The sequence below is a fragment of the Maniola jurtina genome, chromosome 18, assembly GCF_905333055.1.
Source record: "Maniola jurtina chromosome 18, ilManJurt1.1, whole genome shotgun sequence".
Taxonomy (NCBI): domain Eukaryota; kingdom Metazoa; phylum Arthropoda; class Insecta; order Lepidoptera; family Nymphalidae; genus Maniola; species Maniola jurtina.
The window spans coordinates 12,008,566-12,023,972 of NC_060046.1; the positions used below are offsets into that span (position 1 = coordinate 12,008,566).

The 15,407-nt window shown below is 39.6% G+C and overlaps 2 protein-coding genes and 1 long non-coding RNA gene across 7 annotated transcripts in view; 2 read left to right on the top strand and 1 right to left on the bottom strand.

Annotated features, from left to right (window-relative positions):
• LOC123874284 (lon protease homolog, mitochondrial) overlaps positions 1–11,261 on the top strand; it is a 15,416-nt gene extending 4,155 nt beyond the window's left edge. For 2 of the 4 annotated variants that reach the window (XM_045919527.1, XM_045919530.1), the window contains exons 6-16: positions 229–369; positions 1,321–1,484; positions 2,389–2,618; positions 3,184–3,376; positions 4,048–4,235; positions 4,894–5,069; positions 5,829–5,994; positions 6,276–6,462; positions 6,973–7,162; positions 7,790–7,939; positions 11,153–11,261. In XM_045919527.1, coding sequence (XP_045775483.1) covers positions 229–369; positions 1,321–1,484; positions 2,389–2,618; positions 3,184–3,376; positions 4,048–4,235; positions 4,894–5,069; positions 5,829–5,994; positions 6,276–6,462; positions 6,973–7,162; positions 7,790–7,939; positions 11,153–11,194 — 1,827 coding nt within the window. In that variant the 3' untranslated portion in view covers positions 11,195–11,261. Of the gene's footprint in view, positions 1–228; positions 370–1,320; positions 1,485–2,388; positions 2,619–3,183; positions 3,377–4,047; positions 4,236–4,893; positions 5,070–5,828; positions 5,995–6,275; positions 6,463–6,972; positions 7,163–7,789; positions 7,994–11,109 lie in introns of those variants that run through there. The other 2 variants (XM_045919528.1, XM_045919529.1) reach the window with 2 other exon arrangements.
• LOC123874288 (conserved oligomeric Golgi complex subunit 5) lies at positions 7,612–14,903 on the bottom strand. 2 transcript variants are annotated; one of them, XM_045919534.1, is made up of 4 exons: positions 12,683–14,903; positions 12,050–12,246; positions 10,734–10,737; positions 7,612–7,644 (listed from the first exon to the last, which is right to left on the bottom strand). In XM_045919534.1, the coding sequence occupies exons 1-2, from the start codon at positions 14,730–14,732 to the stop codon at positions 12,056–12,058; spliced, it is 2,241 nt and encodes a 746-aa protein (XP_045775490.1). In that variant the 5' UTR covers positions 14,733–14,903; the 3' UTR covers positions 7,612–7,644; positions 10,734–10,737; positions 12,050–12,055. The 2 variants fall into 2 exon arrangements, with proteins under 2 accessions (XP_045775490.1, XP_045775489.1); XM_045919533.1 differs by lacking the exons at positions 7,612–7,644; positions 10,734–10,737 and having other exon boundaries at positions 12,045–12,246.
• On the top strand, positions 8,951–10,183 carry LOC123874309. The gene is made up of 2 exons (XR_006797887.1): positions 8,951–9,597; positions 10,146–10,183. It is a non-coding gene; the product is annotated as an uncharacterized LOC123874309 (long non-coding RNA).
• Positions 14,904–15,407: the final 504 nt, after the last annotated feature.

The following is a 15,407-nucleotide window of genomic DNA, read 5'->3' on the forward strand; positions in this document are numbered from 1 at the left end:
AGTCCAGAGTCCATTTAGAAATAATGAATTTCCAAAATTGCTCTGGCCAGGAATCGAACCTGAGATCTTTCGCTTATAAGACCACAGCCCTCATCACTGCGCCACAGAGGTGGTTCATGATATCTTAGTAACTATACTATTTAGATAATAGGTTTGATTGTTGGTTGGAACGTTTTTCAATAAATATGTCCTGTACTTCAAGTATGACAAAAATCAACTTTCCCACAGATACCAAAACGTCTCATGATGTCACTGTCATTGCTGAAGAAAGAGTATGAGCTGTCCAAACTACAGCAGAAGATTGGCAAAGAAGTTGAGGAGAAAGTCAAGCAACAGCACCGGAAATACATACTGCACGAACAGCTCAAGGTAAAATAAAATAGAAGTAGCAATTCAGTCACTGCATAAATATAATGTAACCACAGAATATTTATTAGTTCCCTTAATAAATAGCGGAACAAAGTGCAACAAGGTATTTTACCCCTTTTTTGAAAAGTGTCTTAATTTGATCCTACCAAAAAAAAATCTCAAAAATTATATTCAATCGATAAGTGCAATAATGCATTTATGTTTTGAAATTTCCCCACGAAAATGCTAACTGCCATTTTGTTTAGGTTCTTGAGCTGTCATGACGTCACACGTATTGGTAAAGAACCACATTTTCTATCTTGTGCGGTCCTTGTGATGTCTATGGTTTAACAAAGGTTAGGAAAAGTCTCTCATGAAAGGAATCCAAGAACCAATGAACAATCACAATGTTGTTTTCTCCACTGCATTGACATTAGCGGCATTATTACGGACTACAAAGCTCAGTACTAAGAACCATAGAGAAGAAAATAAGAAGAAGAAGAACCACATTTTCTTTGTGAAATACATTACAACTATAATAATCCATGTGATGTCACAGTCAGAATTCATTTTCATGCGTTTCGAATATTTGTAAAACAAAAAAGGGAAATCTTTAAAATGAATTAAAAAATTCATTATATAATTTTATAAATTGAAAAAATAAATAATTGGTTGTCTGTAAAGTCTGTTTACTGACGATAGTTGAACGTGACAACAAAGGCCGATTGTGCTTCTTTGTCGCTCGTTCCGCGCTCTCGCTTGCACTTCAAGCCTTACATGGAACGCCTCAGAGCGAGGTAACGCCGCATGAGTCATGTTTTTTCGTGCGTGCAGCCGGCTCTATCGAATTATAAGACGTTGTCACGTCAAAAAATTTTTCGATTGCTTATTGCTAATACTATCTTGTTTATACATTTTGAGATTTTTTCTTGCTTGTGGTAAAATGCCCTTATTCTAATTGTCTTTGGTCAGGTGATAAAGAAAGAGCTAGGTCTAGAAAAGGACGACAAAGACGCGATCGGCGACAAGTTCCGGGAACGCCTCGCGGACAAACAGGTGCCGGCCGCCGTGCAAACCGTTATCGACGAAGAACTCAACAAGTTAAACTTTCTGGAGAGCCACAGTTCAGAGTTCAAGTAAGTTCTTTTCCTCATTGGTCTTCTTCTTTATGCGCCTCTCTATTACTGAAGATCAGCAGTTAGTTGTTTAAACTTCTCAATGTTTAGTTAGGCGAAATAGTTCTCCGACTGTTTTTATACCACCCCCTATTTATTATTTACTCCCTTATGCTATGTAGCCACTCCTCGTTGGTCTAGTGGTTAGCATATTCGACGACGCGGATTCGATACGTCTTCGAATATGCTGATGCGGTTGACGAAGTCCTGGGTCTGATTCTCAGGTCGGGCCAAAAATAGGTATTGGGTTTTTCTATTAAGAAACTCAGTAGGTACTACACGGAGTTTGGACGTTGGTGGTGTGTTAGCCCCCTGCCCAAAAGAGCACGTAAAGCCGTCGGTACTGCGTATAATCTCTCTCCGGTCGTGTCGAATTTCCATCCCATCCGGCTATGAGAGTGGGAATAGAGAGTGCACCTATGTTTGCGCACACACTCGTGCGCTATAGAAGAGCTAGATCTACAAAAGGACGACAAGAATGCGATAGGTGACAAGTACCCTCAAGGCCTTATTAAACTCAACAAGTTAAACTTTCTAAGGAACCACAGTACAGAGTTCAAGTAAGTTCTTTTTGAACCCATACTTTCTTTTGGAGTCTACAAAAAAAGTGATCCCATTTAACGCTCATATATCCTAAAATCACGTATTGCCCTTGTTTAACATATTAAATAGAAATATTTTGAGAAACAAAAAAAGTGCAGCAAGTTTAAAAGGTGCTTTTCTTCGAGAGACTTTCAGATTTGACAAAAATATCCAAAGGAAACATTGCTAAAATGACGAAAAATCAACCAAAACGCCTTGTAAGGTTTCCATAAATATGATTTGGCTGCTGCAATAAATAAAAAATAGTATTTTTACTACCCAGCGTAACCCGTTGCTATCTCGACTGGCTAACCTCACTCCCCTGGGGGGTCACCTCAGAAGAGAACCTCAAACTAGAAGAAGCACAAGTGATCCTGGACGAGGATCATTACGGAATGGAGGATATAAAGAAAAGGATCCTGGAGTTCATAGCGGTCTCTCAGCTTAAGGGCAGCACCCAGGGCAAGATCCTGTGCTTCCATGGACCACCGGGGGTTGGCAAGACCAGTATAGGTAAGCTTTTTATTGATGACCTTGAATGTTCTGCGATTGACCTTGAAGAATTTAATAGCTTGAAAGATATCTTTTGGGGCAGATATGGGGTCTTTTGCCAACTGTTGCTTGCGTCATCCTTGAATCTCAGCGTGTTCTATACATCTGTTTTTCTTTTTTTGTTTGTTATAATTTCTAAAGTACTGAAAAATTCGTAGCAAGCGACGATTATGAAATGAAATGAAATGAAACGAAATTATTTATTTCGCCAAATGTCAGTAAAATTAATGATGGTGTCATTTTGTTTCAAAATATTTTTATCCTAGTCTTTTATTACACGCACATATATTTTTGGAGTAGATACTTCATGAGTAATGAGTATAGTATATAAAACTTAAAGTTTTAACACTACACTATAATATAAGCGTTTTTTGAATTGATAAAATCGCAAGACGAATTGTTCAAAGTTGGAAGTGATCCTGGGCAAAGACCATTACGAAATGGACGATATAAAGAAATGGATCCTGGAGTTTATAGCTGTCCCTCAAATCGGCGGGTATCCATTCACATAGTTTTTACATTTCAGCCCGCTCAATAGCCCGAGCGTTGAACCGACAGTACTTCAGGTTCTCAGTGGGTGGAATGACAGACGTGGCGGAGATCAAGGGCCACCGCCGCACGTACGTCGGCGCCATGCCGGGCAAGCTGGTGCAGTGCCTCAAGAAGACGGGCACCGAGAACCCGCTGGTGCTCATTGATGAGGTCGACAAGATTGGCAAGTGAGTATAGCCAGAGGAAAATGAGTATATCTACCTACAAAATACTTAACAGTTCTTTAGAGGTACTAAAAATTGGTAGTTATGTCCTCCAAACAGGCTTCTGCTTGAAAAGAATCCATACTAATATTATAAATGTGAAAGTGTGTCTGTCTGCTACGTTTTCACGGCCCAAACCGCTGAACCGATTGATGAAATTTGGTACAGAGCACAGACTTGGGATACATCCCGGGGAAAGACATAAGCTACTTTTTATCCCTGAAAATCAAAGAGTTCCTACGAGATTTTAAAGAAATCGAATTCCACGCGAGCGAAGCTGCGGGCATCCTCTAGTTTCTAATATGTGCAGGGCATTGGATGTACTGTTCTGATATGTACCCTCATTTGAATGGCGTGTCCAATTTTTGCTGCTTATGTAGAGAGGAGCATTGTTGGGACACCATTATGGCATATATAGAATGGACTTGAAGAACCATGTGGTCTGATCTTCAGGTCTTCTCGTTTCGAACTTTCTTTAATACTCGAAATTTTTGCTGTACACAATTGTTCTGAGATGTCCACAATGAACTTTCCAAGGTTTTAGTCAGTCATTTTGAATATCTGTCTTCCGCCTAAAGTCTTAACCTTTTAGGTGTTGTATCTTCAGACCCTGATTGTTCTACGGTTATATTCAGGGGCGTGCACGGAGACCCTTCATCAGCTCTGCTGGAGCTTCTGGACCCGGAGCAGAACGCCAACTTTCTGGACCACTACCTGGACGTGGCCGTGGATTTATCCCGTGTGTTATTCATCTGCACCGCCAACGTGGTGGACCTCATCCCAGAGCCACTCCGGGACAGGATGGAGCTTATTGACATGTCAGGTGAGTAAGGACTATCAGGCTTGGAGCAAAACATACTTTCCGAACTATTATTTTTCATCCCTGGGACAGGATGGAATTCGTTGATGTGTCTGGTAAGTAAGGATCCATCAGCTCGCTAGAACTGCTGAAAATCGCCAACTTTCTGGACTACCTGGACCTGGCCATGGCCTTAAGGAAGGCGTCAACGCTGCAACGGTGCGGCGACCATTTTGTATGTACATATGTTGTACTTGTACGGGAGCTGTGTCTGTGTGCTCGACCGTAGCAATAGGGAAATTTCCCTCCGAGCGGTGTTGTGCTCGGTAGCGCCAGCTGGGCCAACGGTTGTGCGTCGAAACTTCTATATATAGTGCAATTTGGTAAACGCTCTGTCAATGCGATTGAAAGTTGCGTGTTTCTCCTTGAGTTTCCAATTAAGCTACCCGTGCTGCCATCTAGGCCGCGGGTCGTGAGTTATCAGGCTGGGGTTCATGTTTCAAGCGTTGTTGATTGATTGAGTTTAGAAGCGACATCGTCTTAATATTATCCGTCTCGTCGCGCCTCTAGTCGATGCAGTCTCATAAGAAATGTATAGCAGGTGGATTATTGTGTTGCAATGAGGCAAAAATATTCCAATAGGCCCAATATTTATCATGATTTTTCTATGTCACTACGACAGGTTACGTAGCGGAAGAGAAACTAGCGATCGCCCAGCAGTACCTAGTGCCGACCGCGCGGAAGAACTGCGGACTCAGCGAGGAGCAAATGGACCTGACCCCGGAAAGTTTACACACGTTAATAAAGTCCTACTGCAGGGAAAGTGGCGTTAGAAACCTGCAGAAACACATTGAGAAGGTAAATAGGGAGTGTTCTGAAGAGTTGTTTGACCGTATTCCACCCTCCTTTTTTCTACAACCGCACCGCACGCCACCGTAAGCAGTTTCACCCACACCACCTGGTTGCCTGACCTGGTTTTTCGCACGCATTTTGTGGAACCAACTCCCTTCGGCGGCGTTCCTACTAGACCTCAACATAGGCGCCAAGAGGCTCCCTCGGGCTTTTAAGTTATAGTTTTAGTTATAGAATTAGTTGTTAAGCTAGAAATAAGTACCTACTAACATAGTTTTAAGTGATTTGTCATACTAACACAATTATGGGTCTAATGGCCTGAAATAAAAGTTTATTTATTTATTTATTTATTCAAGGGGTGGATCAACAAATTTTTAAAAAGCCAGCGCAATGCATGAGCGATTTCTCTGGTGCTGCAAATTTTTATTTGCGGCGGTAATCACTTACCATCAGGTGACCTGCCTGCTCGTTTGCTCGCTATTTTTACTCTTTACTTTTGGTCCCTAACCCTTCCTTTTGTCTTTGCCGTAGCGGTGTTCCACTAAACTTCAACATGGGGTTATGGCATATTATTGTAAATTGTACATTTGAAAAGAGCAACCGCCGAGTTTCTTGCTGGTTCTTCTCGGTAGGAACAGCATTCCGAACCAGTGGTAGATTATTTTGACGATTCGAAAGCACTTGTAAAAGTTTACTTGAATAAAAATGATTTGATTTGATTTGATTTAAGGGTTTGATAATTTAGTGTCATTGTATTTTCCACAGGTCGCGCGCAAAGTGGCGTATAAAATAGTGAAGCAAGAGGCCGACAAGATGGTGATAAACGATAGCAATTTAGAGCAACTAGTTGGCAAGCCGACGTTCAAGCATGACCGCATGTACGACATCACGCCGCCCGGAGTGGTGATGGGACTGGCCTGGACTGCGATGGGTGAGCTATGTTTGTACTTGATACGATTTAGAGGGATTAGTTGGCAAACCGACGTTCAAACACGATGGCATGTATGACATCACGCCGCCCGGAGTGGTGATGAGACTGGCCTGGATTGTGATGAGTGAACTTTTTGTTTTTAGGGTTCCGTAACTTTTCCAGGTGGTGCCACTGACCATCTAACTGAGATCAAACCCCGCACCCCTCGACTAAGAGGCCCACATCTTAACCATTAGGCTGTTGCCGCACTCAATCCGTTCAAATTGATAATATTGTTTCAGGTGGCAGCACACTATACATCGAAACAGCAATCCGGAATCACATAAAGGACGAGAAGCCAACAGTGGGCACTATGGAGTTAACGGGCCATCTTGGTGACGTCATGAAAGAGTCAGCACGCATCGCCTTGACGGTCGCCAGGAACTACCTCGCAGAGAATTATCCTGATAATAGCTTCTTAAATACTAGGTGAGTTACTTTAATTATACTCTATCCACGGAAACAAGTTAAAGTGTAATAAAAACGATAGTACTGACGATTACTGGATAAGATACCATAAAAAAATTAAGTACGAAAAAAATTAAAGACTATTCTGTATTTTTTAAAAGTTCACAATATATTGCAAATTAAACATCTGACTGACGCTAGTGGTCTACGAACTTGATCATGTATGGGCAGCGTCATCCGGCCAATATTATAATTTTCTAATTTCTAAATTTCTGGGCTGGTCTGGTGGGACGCTTCGGCTGTGGCTAGTTACCACCCTACCGGCAAAGCCGTGCCGCCAAGCGATTTAGCGTTCCAGTACAATGCTGTGTAGAAACCAAAGAAGAATGGGTTTAATGAAAAACTATCATACTCCTTCCAGGTTAGCCCGCTTCCATCTTAGACTGCATCATCACTTACCACCAGGTGAGATTGCAGTCAAGGGCTAACTTGTATCTGAATAAAAAAAAATGTTAAACATCTGTCTTTCAGTCATATCCACCTCCACGTGCCCGAAGGCGCCACGCCCAAGGACGGTCCGTCAGCGGGTATCACCGTCACTAGTGCCCTTCTGTCCCTGGCCCTGCGTCGCCCGGTGCGGTCGCAGCTGGCCATGACCGGGGAGGTGTCGCTGACCGGGCGAGTGTTGCCAGTCGGCGGGATCAAGGAGAAGATCATTGCGGTAAGTGTTGACGGCTGTTGTAAAATAATTGTATTTGAGGGTACGATTAGGCGCCATTTTTCGGACGAGAGAATCGCGGCAATAGTCTCACCGTGCCACCAAATTTGATACAACTCTTAAGAACCCGCGTCATCAAAGTGACAACTCAGTGGGTGAAACCTTAAATAGTGCTGTTTCCACAAATGACGGAGACAACGTTATTTGTGCGTATCACCCAGTCCTTCTAACGGCACCTTTATCCCAAGTGAGACTGGATGAATGAATTTTGCTTGAGATGATTTTTTAGTCAACAGCAAAGTGAAAATTGCAAATCAACGTTTAGAATTACGCCTAATTTCAATATAAAAGAAAACATTTTTTTTACACTAACCAAAGACATTTGAAATTATTATGAAGTAAAGCGTGACATGAAGTTGTTATTTTTTGTATTATTGTTATTTTTTGTACTATTGTTATTTTTTGTACTTTCTAGTTTTTATATAGTTTATTTAAGGACAAAGTTGGCTCAAAATTTGCTCACTCTTGAGTATGTCCCACACGTAAATGTTGATTGGAACAGCATGCACTCACGCTCGATTTGGAGCGACCATGGAGAGCACTCTTAGTAAATAACTTGTCTCTATCCAGGCCAAACGCGTGGGAGTGACGTGTGTTATCCTCCCAGAAGAGAACAGAAGAGACTTCGACGACCTGCCCTCCTTCATCCGCGAAGGCATCGACGTCCACTTCGTCAGCGAGTACCACGACGTGTTCAAGATCGCCTTCGCGCCCGAACAGGTCAATTGAGCGCCTTGTCCTATACCATAGAGTAGAGAGTACTGCAGGCTAAAGAAAACAGATGGAGCTGTGATTGTGACGTCAGTCAAATAATATTATTGGTTAGTTTCCGTTGGTACGGGAGGAACTTTATTGCTTTTTAGGGTTCCGTATCTCCAGAGAAAAAAACCGGCCAAGTGCGAGTCAGACTCGCGCACTGAGGGTTCCGCACTTGGCTATTTTTCCAACATTTTGCATGATAAATGAAAAACTATTATGGGTAAAAATAAATAAAAATCTGTTTTAGAATGTACAGGTAAAGCCATTTCGTTTGATACCCCACTTAGGATAGTTATTTTACTTTGAAAATTGAAACATATTTTAATTTTTTTTAAATGATGTGGCCACAAATTCGTGGTTTTCAGATTTATTCCTTTACTTGTGCTATAAGACCTACCTACCTGCCAAATTTCATGATTCTAGGTCAACGGGAAGTACCCTATAGGTTTCTTGACAGACAGACAGACAACTAAGTGATCCTATAAGGGTTCCGTTTCTCCTTTTGAGGTACGGAACCCTAAAAACGGTCAAGTGTGAGTCATTTGTGATTTCAACGAAATACTATTGTAGTTTTAACGCAAAAAATTTAGTAACGATAACCATCCCTGTTTTATTCATTTTATTTATTGGCATCCTGTTTACCATCTTTTTCCTTTAGTCTGTGTTAGACTTGAGAAGACTGGATGATGTATATTAGATTATGTACCTATAGATCGTTTCAACGAATAGTTCCTATGGCGTTATGTTGGCTCCCCTGTCTGTCTAAGTCATTGGGTGGTCATTGCCACCATATTGGCATGAGAAGACGCAGATTTTGTTAATTTTAAATTGATTTTCATTTCATTCATTCATGAAAATCAAATGAAAATAAACAAAATATGCGTATTCTTATGCAAATATGGTGCCAATGACTTGGACAGACAGGGGAGCCAACATAACGCCATAGGAACTATACGTTGAAACGATCTATAGTTAGTGTTTAGTTGGTTTTTTTTTAATTGGTAATTAAAATTATTGTGTTCGGTAGTTATATTTTGTAAATATTTGAGTTTGATTAGACTTGATGTTAGCGGGAAAGCTCTAAACTTGCAGAAAGTCCCAAAAAAAATTCCAAATGCTCTTGTATTATGAAATTTGTTTATTGCATTTTGTACTGTATTATAGTTTGTTACTATTTTTATTTAAAGTGAATTATTTGTGTTTATAAAAACATAAAATATTATCTTATATTATAAATTATAATATGCTAGTACGGGGCTTCGCCCGGCGAAAATATGAATCCCTTTATTCCCTATCCTGTGGGAATTCCAAAAAATCCGGCCTTATTTCTTGTCTACAAAATTTTGGCTTTCTAGCCCTAAAGGTTTGGGCTGGGCCAGTCAATGAATCTGGACTTATTTTAATTATTTAGATGTACAACATTTCGACTGTTCCTCTATGCTGTAATATTAATAATTTCATTTTAAATATTGTTTTTCATAGACTAGAAGGTAAGTATTGAATATTTTATATACCAAAACGAATATAATTAGCGTAGTTTATATAATTAGTAGATTTATTAAGTTAGAGATAGATATATTTTAGATTAAACATTTCACACAAAACAAATCAGTAACTAGGTGATGCCTTTTTTTTTTTTTTTTTTTTTTTTTTTTTTTACGCTGGGGAATGCATTTACGCATCCCCCCCGGAGGGAGGGTATGTGGGACTCGCCGGCCGAGAGGCGACCGGAATACCCACTAAACCCCAGCGGCGCTACTGCGCGTCGCCTGGCGACTGGGTCACGGGAACGGCCGAAGCAAACAACCGCGACCCAGCCAGCGACGTCTGCCGAGGCAGACCCTCCACCGGGGACCTGCACGGTCCCCATCGACGCACCTCCGGGACGCACCAACGAAGTGCGTCCCCCGACCTTGGGACGCGCACGTCGCCCGCGTCCCATCCTCCGCTTCATCCACTGTGCCCTCTGCTAGTCAGAGGGACACGCGGAGAAACCTCCCCCCCTGCCAGGTCATTAGCCATAGCCAACAATATCTCCGAAGAGAAATTATTAGCCATGTTACCGGGGCGCACCGGCCCGAACACTGCTCTTCCCCTCGGACGCATCCAAAAGGGACCAGCAGCATCCAGGCACACTGGGAGGTTACCTGGCTGGCGCCCCAACTAGGTGATGCCTGCGACTTCGTCCACGTGGATTAAGGCTGTTTAAAAATGGGAAGTTTTTGCATGAAATTATTGTTAAAAACCCGAAGCAGGCTACTTTTTATTCCGGAAAATCAAAGAGTTCCCACGGGATTAAAGATTTAACCCGCGCGGACGAAGTCACGGGCATCAGCTAGTCGTTGTATGTAATCGAAAAAGACGAGCCTTTCCCTTAATTACAATAAGTTAATGGTTGTTGTTATTAATTATTATGAATGGCATGGTTATATTATTGTCATTAAACATTTTTATTATTAGTTTTAGTTTCCATTTTATCCTATTCAACATCACGAAAGACTTTAGTTATTAAAACTTCTACCTAAATAGCAAAAAGTGAAACGAAGCAGTATTATTGTTTGAATGAGAAAGCGAGACAGAGTACAGCTCGCTTCGCTTGTGTTCCGTGTCCCACTACTTTTTTAGGGTTCCGTACCCCAAAAGGAAAAGGAACCCTTATAGGATCACTTTGTTTTCTATCTGTCTAGCTGTCAAGAAAACCTATAGACTTCTCGTTGACCTAGAATCATGAAAGGTAGGTTGGTAGGTCTTATAGCACAAGGTAAAAATTCGAACACTGTGAATTTGTGGTTACATCACAAAAAAAAAGTTAAAATGTGTTCACGAAAAATTAATTAGTATTTTCAATTTTCAAAGTAAGATTTGTGAGGTATCATATGAAAATGCTTTACCTGTAGGTGGTAAATTCTTAAGCTTTTCATTTATTTTTATGCATAAAAGTTTCTGATTTATCTTGCAAAATGTCGAAAAAAATGCCTGAGTAGGTACTGAACCCTTGGAGCGCGAGTCTGACTCGCACTTGGTCACTTTTTTTTGTTAATTTCTTCTGCAACCGTAAAACTTCATTGTTCAAATGTCACATACTGTCTGACATGAAATAAATAAATTAATTTTAATTTTGAACATTATAGATAAGAATCGATGAAGTGCACTAAAACTAAGTTTCGTGGACAGATGGGAGAGTTGGCTGGCGAGAAGAGCGCGGCCTACGTCTAGCGACAAGGACTACAAGACAAGTTTACTTTCAACTAATTTTATTTTAATAAATATCATAATAGCACAATTCAAACATGAGTTTTATTTATACTATCAAAATTAAATTAACAGGTTCAAATCTATTGCTATCTTTTTCCACAGGGAGCATTATGAACGTAATAGCAATATATGAATATAAAAGGGATAGCGATTTATATTGCTATCTCTTTCATATATTCGCTTCGAATAGGAGGAAAAAGGATAGCAATAGATTTTAGGTTTGTCTATTTTTTATCCTGATTCCTGGATAATTAATTATATTGTATGGAACTGATAAAAATCAGTTTCCACAGGATTTTTAAAAATACCTACTTTATCCATGACGAAGAATTCACAGGTATTTAATTTGTTATTATTGAGTAACTAGGTAATAATAAAAAATCTATGTAATTTGTCAACTTATATATTTTATACAGAAACATAATATTTACACCATAATAAATATAAATAACTGGGAATGTTTTCCCAAAAATTTTAAGACGCGGATACACCTGCGAGATTAAGAGCGCCTTCAAATTTGTCGCATAGTGGCTGCGCGGAGGCAGCGCTGCTTTGTAAATCCATATAATTTCGATCGATGGGCTGACGCGCGGCTGCAGCGTGGGTGTAGGGCTGCAATCGCGCGTTTTAATTTATATGGATTTACAAAACAGCGCTGCAGCCGCGCGGCACTGCGACTTTGAAGGCGCTCTTAAACTCTTAATCGCGTCAATAGCTTACATGATTAACTTACGTCAAAAGGTAATGTAAGTTTTACTCATGTAAGTTGCTTACTCACGTGAGTAAAACTTACAGGTGTAATCGCGGCCTTATGTCAATAAACTAATTTTTCAGCGCTTTTCTCCCATCTTCGAGCAGCTGTAGCAGAACAGGGTAGACCTCATCGTAGCATGTGATTTGATTCTGCCTCACATGGTTCTGGTATCTTTGTAAAGCGCCCGCGACAAACTCTAGTCTATCCCTCTCGTCCTTGTGACTGTCCAGCCATTGGATTAGTTTCTGTATGTTCCAACCTGAAAGAATAATAATCATTTTTAGGGGTCCATACCTCAAAAGGAACAACGGAACCCTTATAGGATCACTTTGTTGTCTGTCTGTCTGTCAAGAAAGCCTATAGGGTACTTCCCGTTGACCTAGAATCATAAAATTTGGCAGGTAGGTAGGTCTTATAGCACAAGTAAAGGAATAAATCCGAAAACTGTGAATTTGTGATCATATCATTAAAAAAAAATTAAAATGTGTTTTAATTTTCAAAGACATGTAACTATATACTCAGTGGGGTATCATATGAAAGGGCTTTTCTTGTTTATTCTATAACAGATTTTTATTTTTTTGCACAATGTGGAAAAATACCCGAGTACGGAACCCTCGGTGCGTGAGTCCGACTAGCACTTGGCCGGTTTTTTATCTATACAAGTTGATAGCATACTATCCAAAAACCATACCAACCTGCACATACATGTGGTGCTAACAATTGTTGTCCACCATACGAAAAAAGATACATCATGACCAAAGAGTAAGGCAACAATGCACCTTCATGTTGACTCTTCGCTATATCTTGAGGCTTTTTCTCCAAAAGCATACTTAAAGCCTTCAACTGACGGTAGTGATCACCCAACTCTGTAATATCATTTACCAGTGGTGCCAAAGAAGTTTCTAAATGCTTACAATCGGCTTGCAACTTTGCACGCCCGTACAAACTTAGAGGACGTACATTACATACATGATGCATAAACCTTTCGATACAACACTTAGAAATGTCTATACAACATTCGTTCAATGCCTGTTTTTCGTTGAATAACGACAAATATATATCTTTGCATCGTGATACAAATTGTTGAAGCTCCTTCATATATGGAGAGCATGTCATTGTTTTATTATTGGGATTCTCAGCACGAATTAAATCCGGTTCATCATGCATTGTGATTAAAATAAGGTATAAAGAATTTTTTATAGATTCAGCAAACAAATTAAGGACCGGTAGACTAGACATGCCTTTTAAACTGTTTTGTACTATTTGTACGCTCTCTTGAGGTAACATTGAGTTCATGTTTACAAGAACTCTTTTTATTTGCGATGAAAAGTAGTACAATGCATTGCACAAATCTGCATTCTTCTGCTGCGAGCTCGTTGGTGCTTCTATGATTTGTGCAACGTCACTGTCCATAGACAACCGTTGTTCTGCTTCTACATTCATTTGTTTGATGCTCTTTGCCACACTGTATGCCAAACTTATACTCAAATTTTTGTCTGCCAATGAAATACTCAGTGCTTCTGCTATCACTCTTATAGCATTATCTATTTGGTCCATGGTTGGGACTTGGTTCAAATGCCACATACTTCTTACCGGTTCTAATAACTTGGCCAAGGATTTTGATAAGAATGCATTTTCCCATTTAGTCAAGCAAGAGCGGTTCATTTCAAGATTTTTACATTTTAATTTTGAAAGTAAATCATTGAAACATTTTAACAGTTTCGGGAAATCAATTTCAATGGATTGACTGACAGTGGATGGACTTTTTTCTAATTCATTACTGAAAATTAAGGATAATTCGTCCCAGAATTTTTTTGCTATATTTCTGAAATTTCCAATAGCATGCAGTTCATTCACAACGTTTTGCAACATCACTACTTTCATACAGCTATTATACATTTCATTTTTAAACAGCTTATCAATATTATCCCAGAGTTTGATCTTGAAATCTTGTGCGTTCATAATATTGGCTTTACCAGGTGCAATTCTTCCCGAACTGGACTTTTTCACTTCTATAGATACCATCTGTACATTAAGCGCAGTATTTATTTCTTTTCTCAAATCTCTTAGAATACTGTCCACTGTAATTTTAATCTGCTCCTCAGTGCATTGCAGGTTGTGAAAGACTTTAAAACATTGTAGAAGTTTAACTTTATCACCGTTCAATAAACTAGATTGTAATAAATCTGTGGAACTTTTCAAAAGTTCTTTTCTCTGATGTTCGACTTGGGTTAAAATATCATCGAGTAAAGTTATTCCTTTGAAATCATAATCATTTATAAGTTCGTTTAATTCAAAAAGTATCATGGCCTCTTTTGTTGGGTTGTCTTTAACTGATATTAGTTTGTTCCACAAAGTGAGTATTTTCGCTGAATGTCTAAGGAGGTTACACGTAGTTTGGACTCTATCTAACATCATTGTCTGGCTTTCTAACACGTCATAGGGCGTGTGTACACGGTCTTTGAGTTTGTCAGCACTGCGCAGTAGCCCCTGCACTTGGGAACGCACCGATTCAAGCATAGCTTCCAAATCGGATATATTACTTGCCTGTGTAAGTAAATCGTTGTGTTTGGCTAACACTTGTGACTCCAGACTTTTAGTGAGCTTCTCAATACCCTGGGTGAGCCTATTGACCTGTTCTGTCACCGAGATGTTCTCACCGACTAGCGGCTTCACGGATTCCACCAGGAATTTGCTGTAAAATTCATCATTCTCGATTTCTATGCAAACGTCTTTTGCATCCATGTTTTAAGCGTTAAACACTTCACTTATTATACTATTTATTTAGTTAGTATTTTTAAAGTTGCTATAACAACACGTATGTTTTCTGGTTTTTACTGCAATATCGAAGATTAAATAATAATTACCAAAACAAATATGGAAATTGACATTGTGATTGGAGAATAACGTCACCAATCCAATTGTCACATTGACAATACTCTTTGGGCATGACAGACTACTAATTTCGTAGAAGCTTTTATAGGCCTTGGATTCTAAGCTTTTGAGCATAATTGATTGCAGAGTTACCATACTTCCAGTTTTATTTTCCCTACGTAGATTTTATTACGATTTGTACCTAATTTCGAAATAACTAACCACTATTACAGTTATTTGAACTGTACCATAATATCTGAATCATATGTACTCGTATATTCAATGTACTCTGTGATCACGTTTTAATTTTGTCTGGCTGTTTGAACGGGCTAATCTTGGAACAGCTGAATCTATTTTAACGGGGCTTTGTCAGACAAGTAGAGGAATAACCTATGTAAGGTTACTTTTAAAAATTGATTTGAATTGTCAACAATAATATAAAATTATTAATTTATCTAATGCAGGTAGATTGATAAAATCGATATTTGGCTCATTCGATGTCATACAATCTGTTGCTAGGAGGCCAACAAGATTGAACTTGCATAA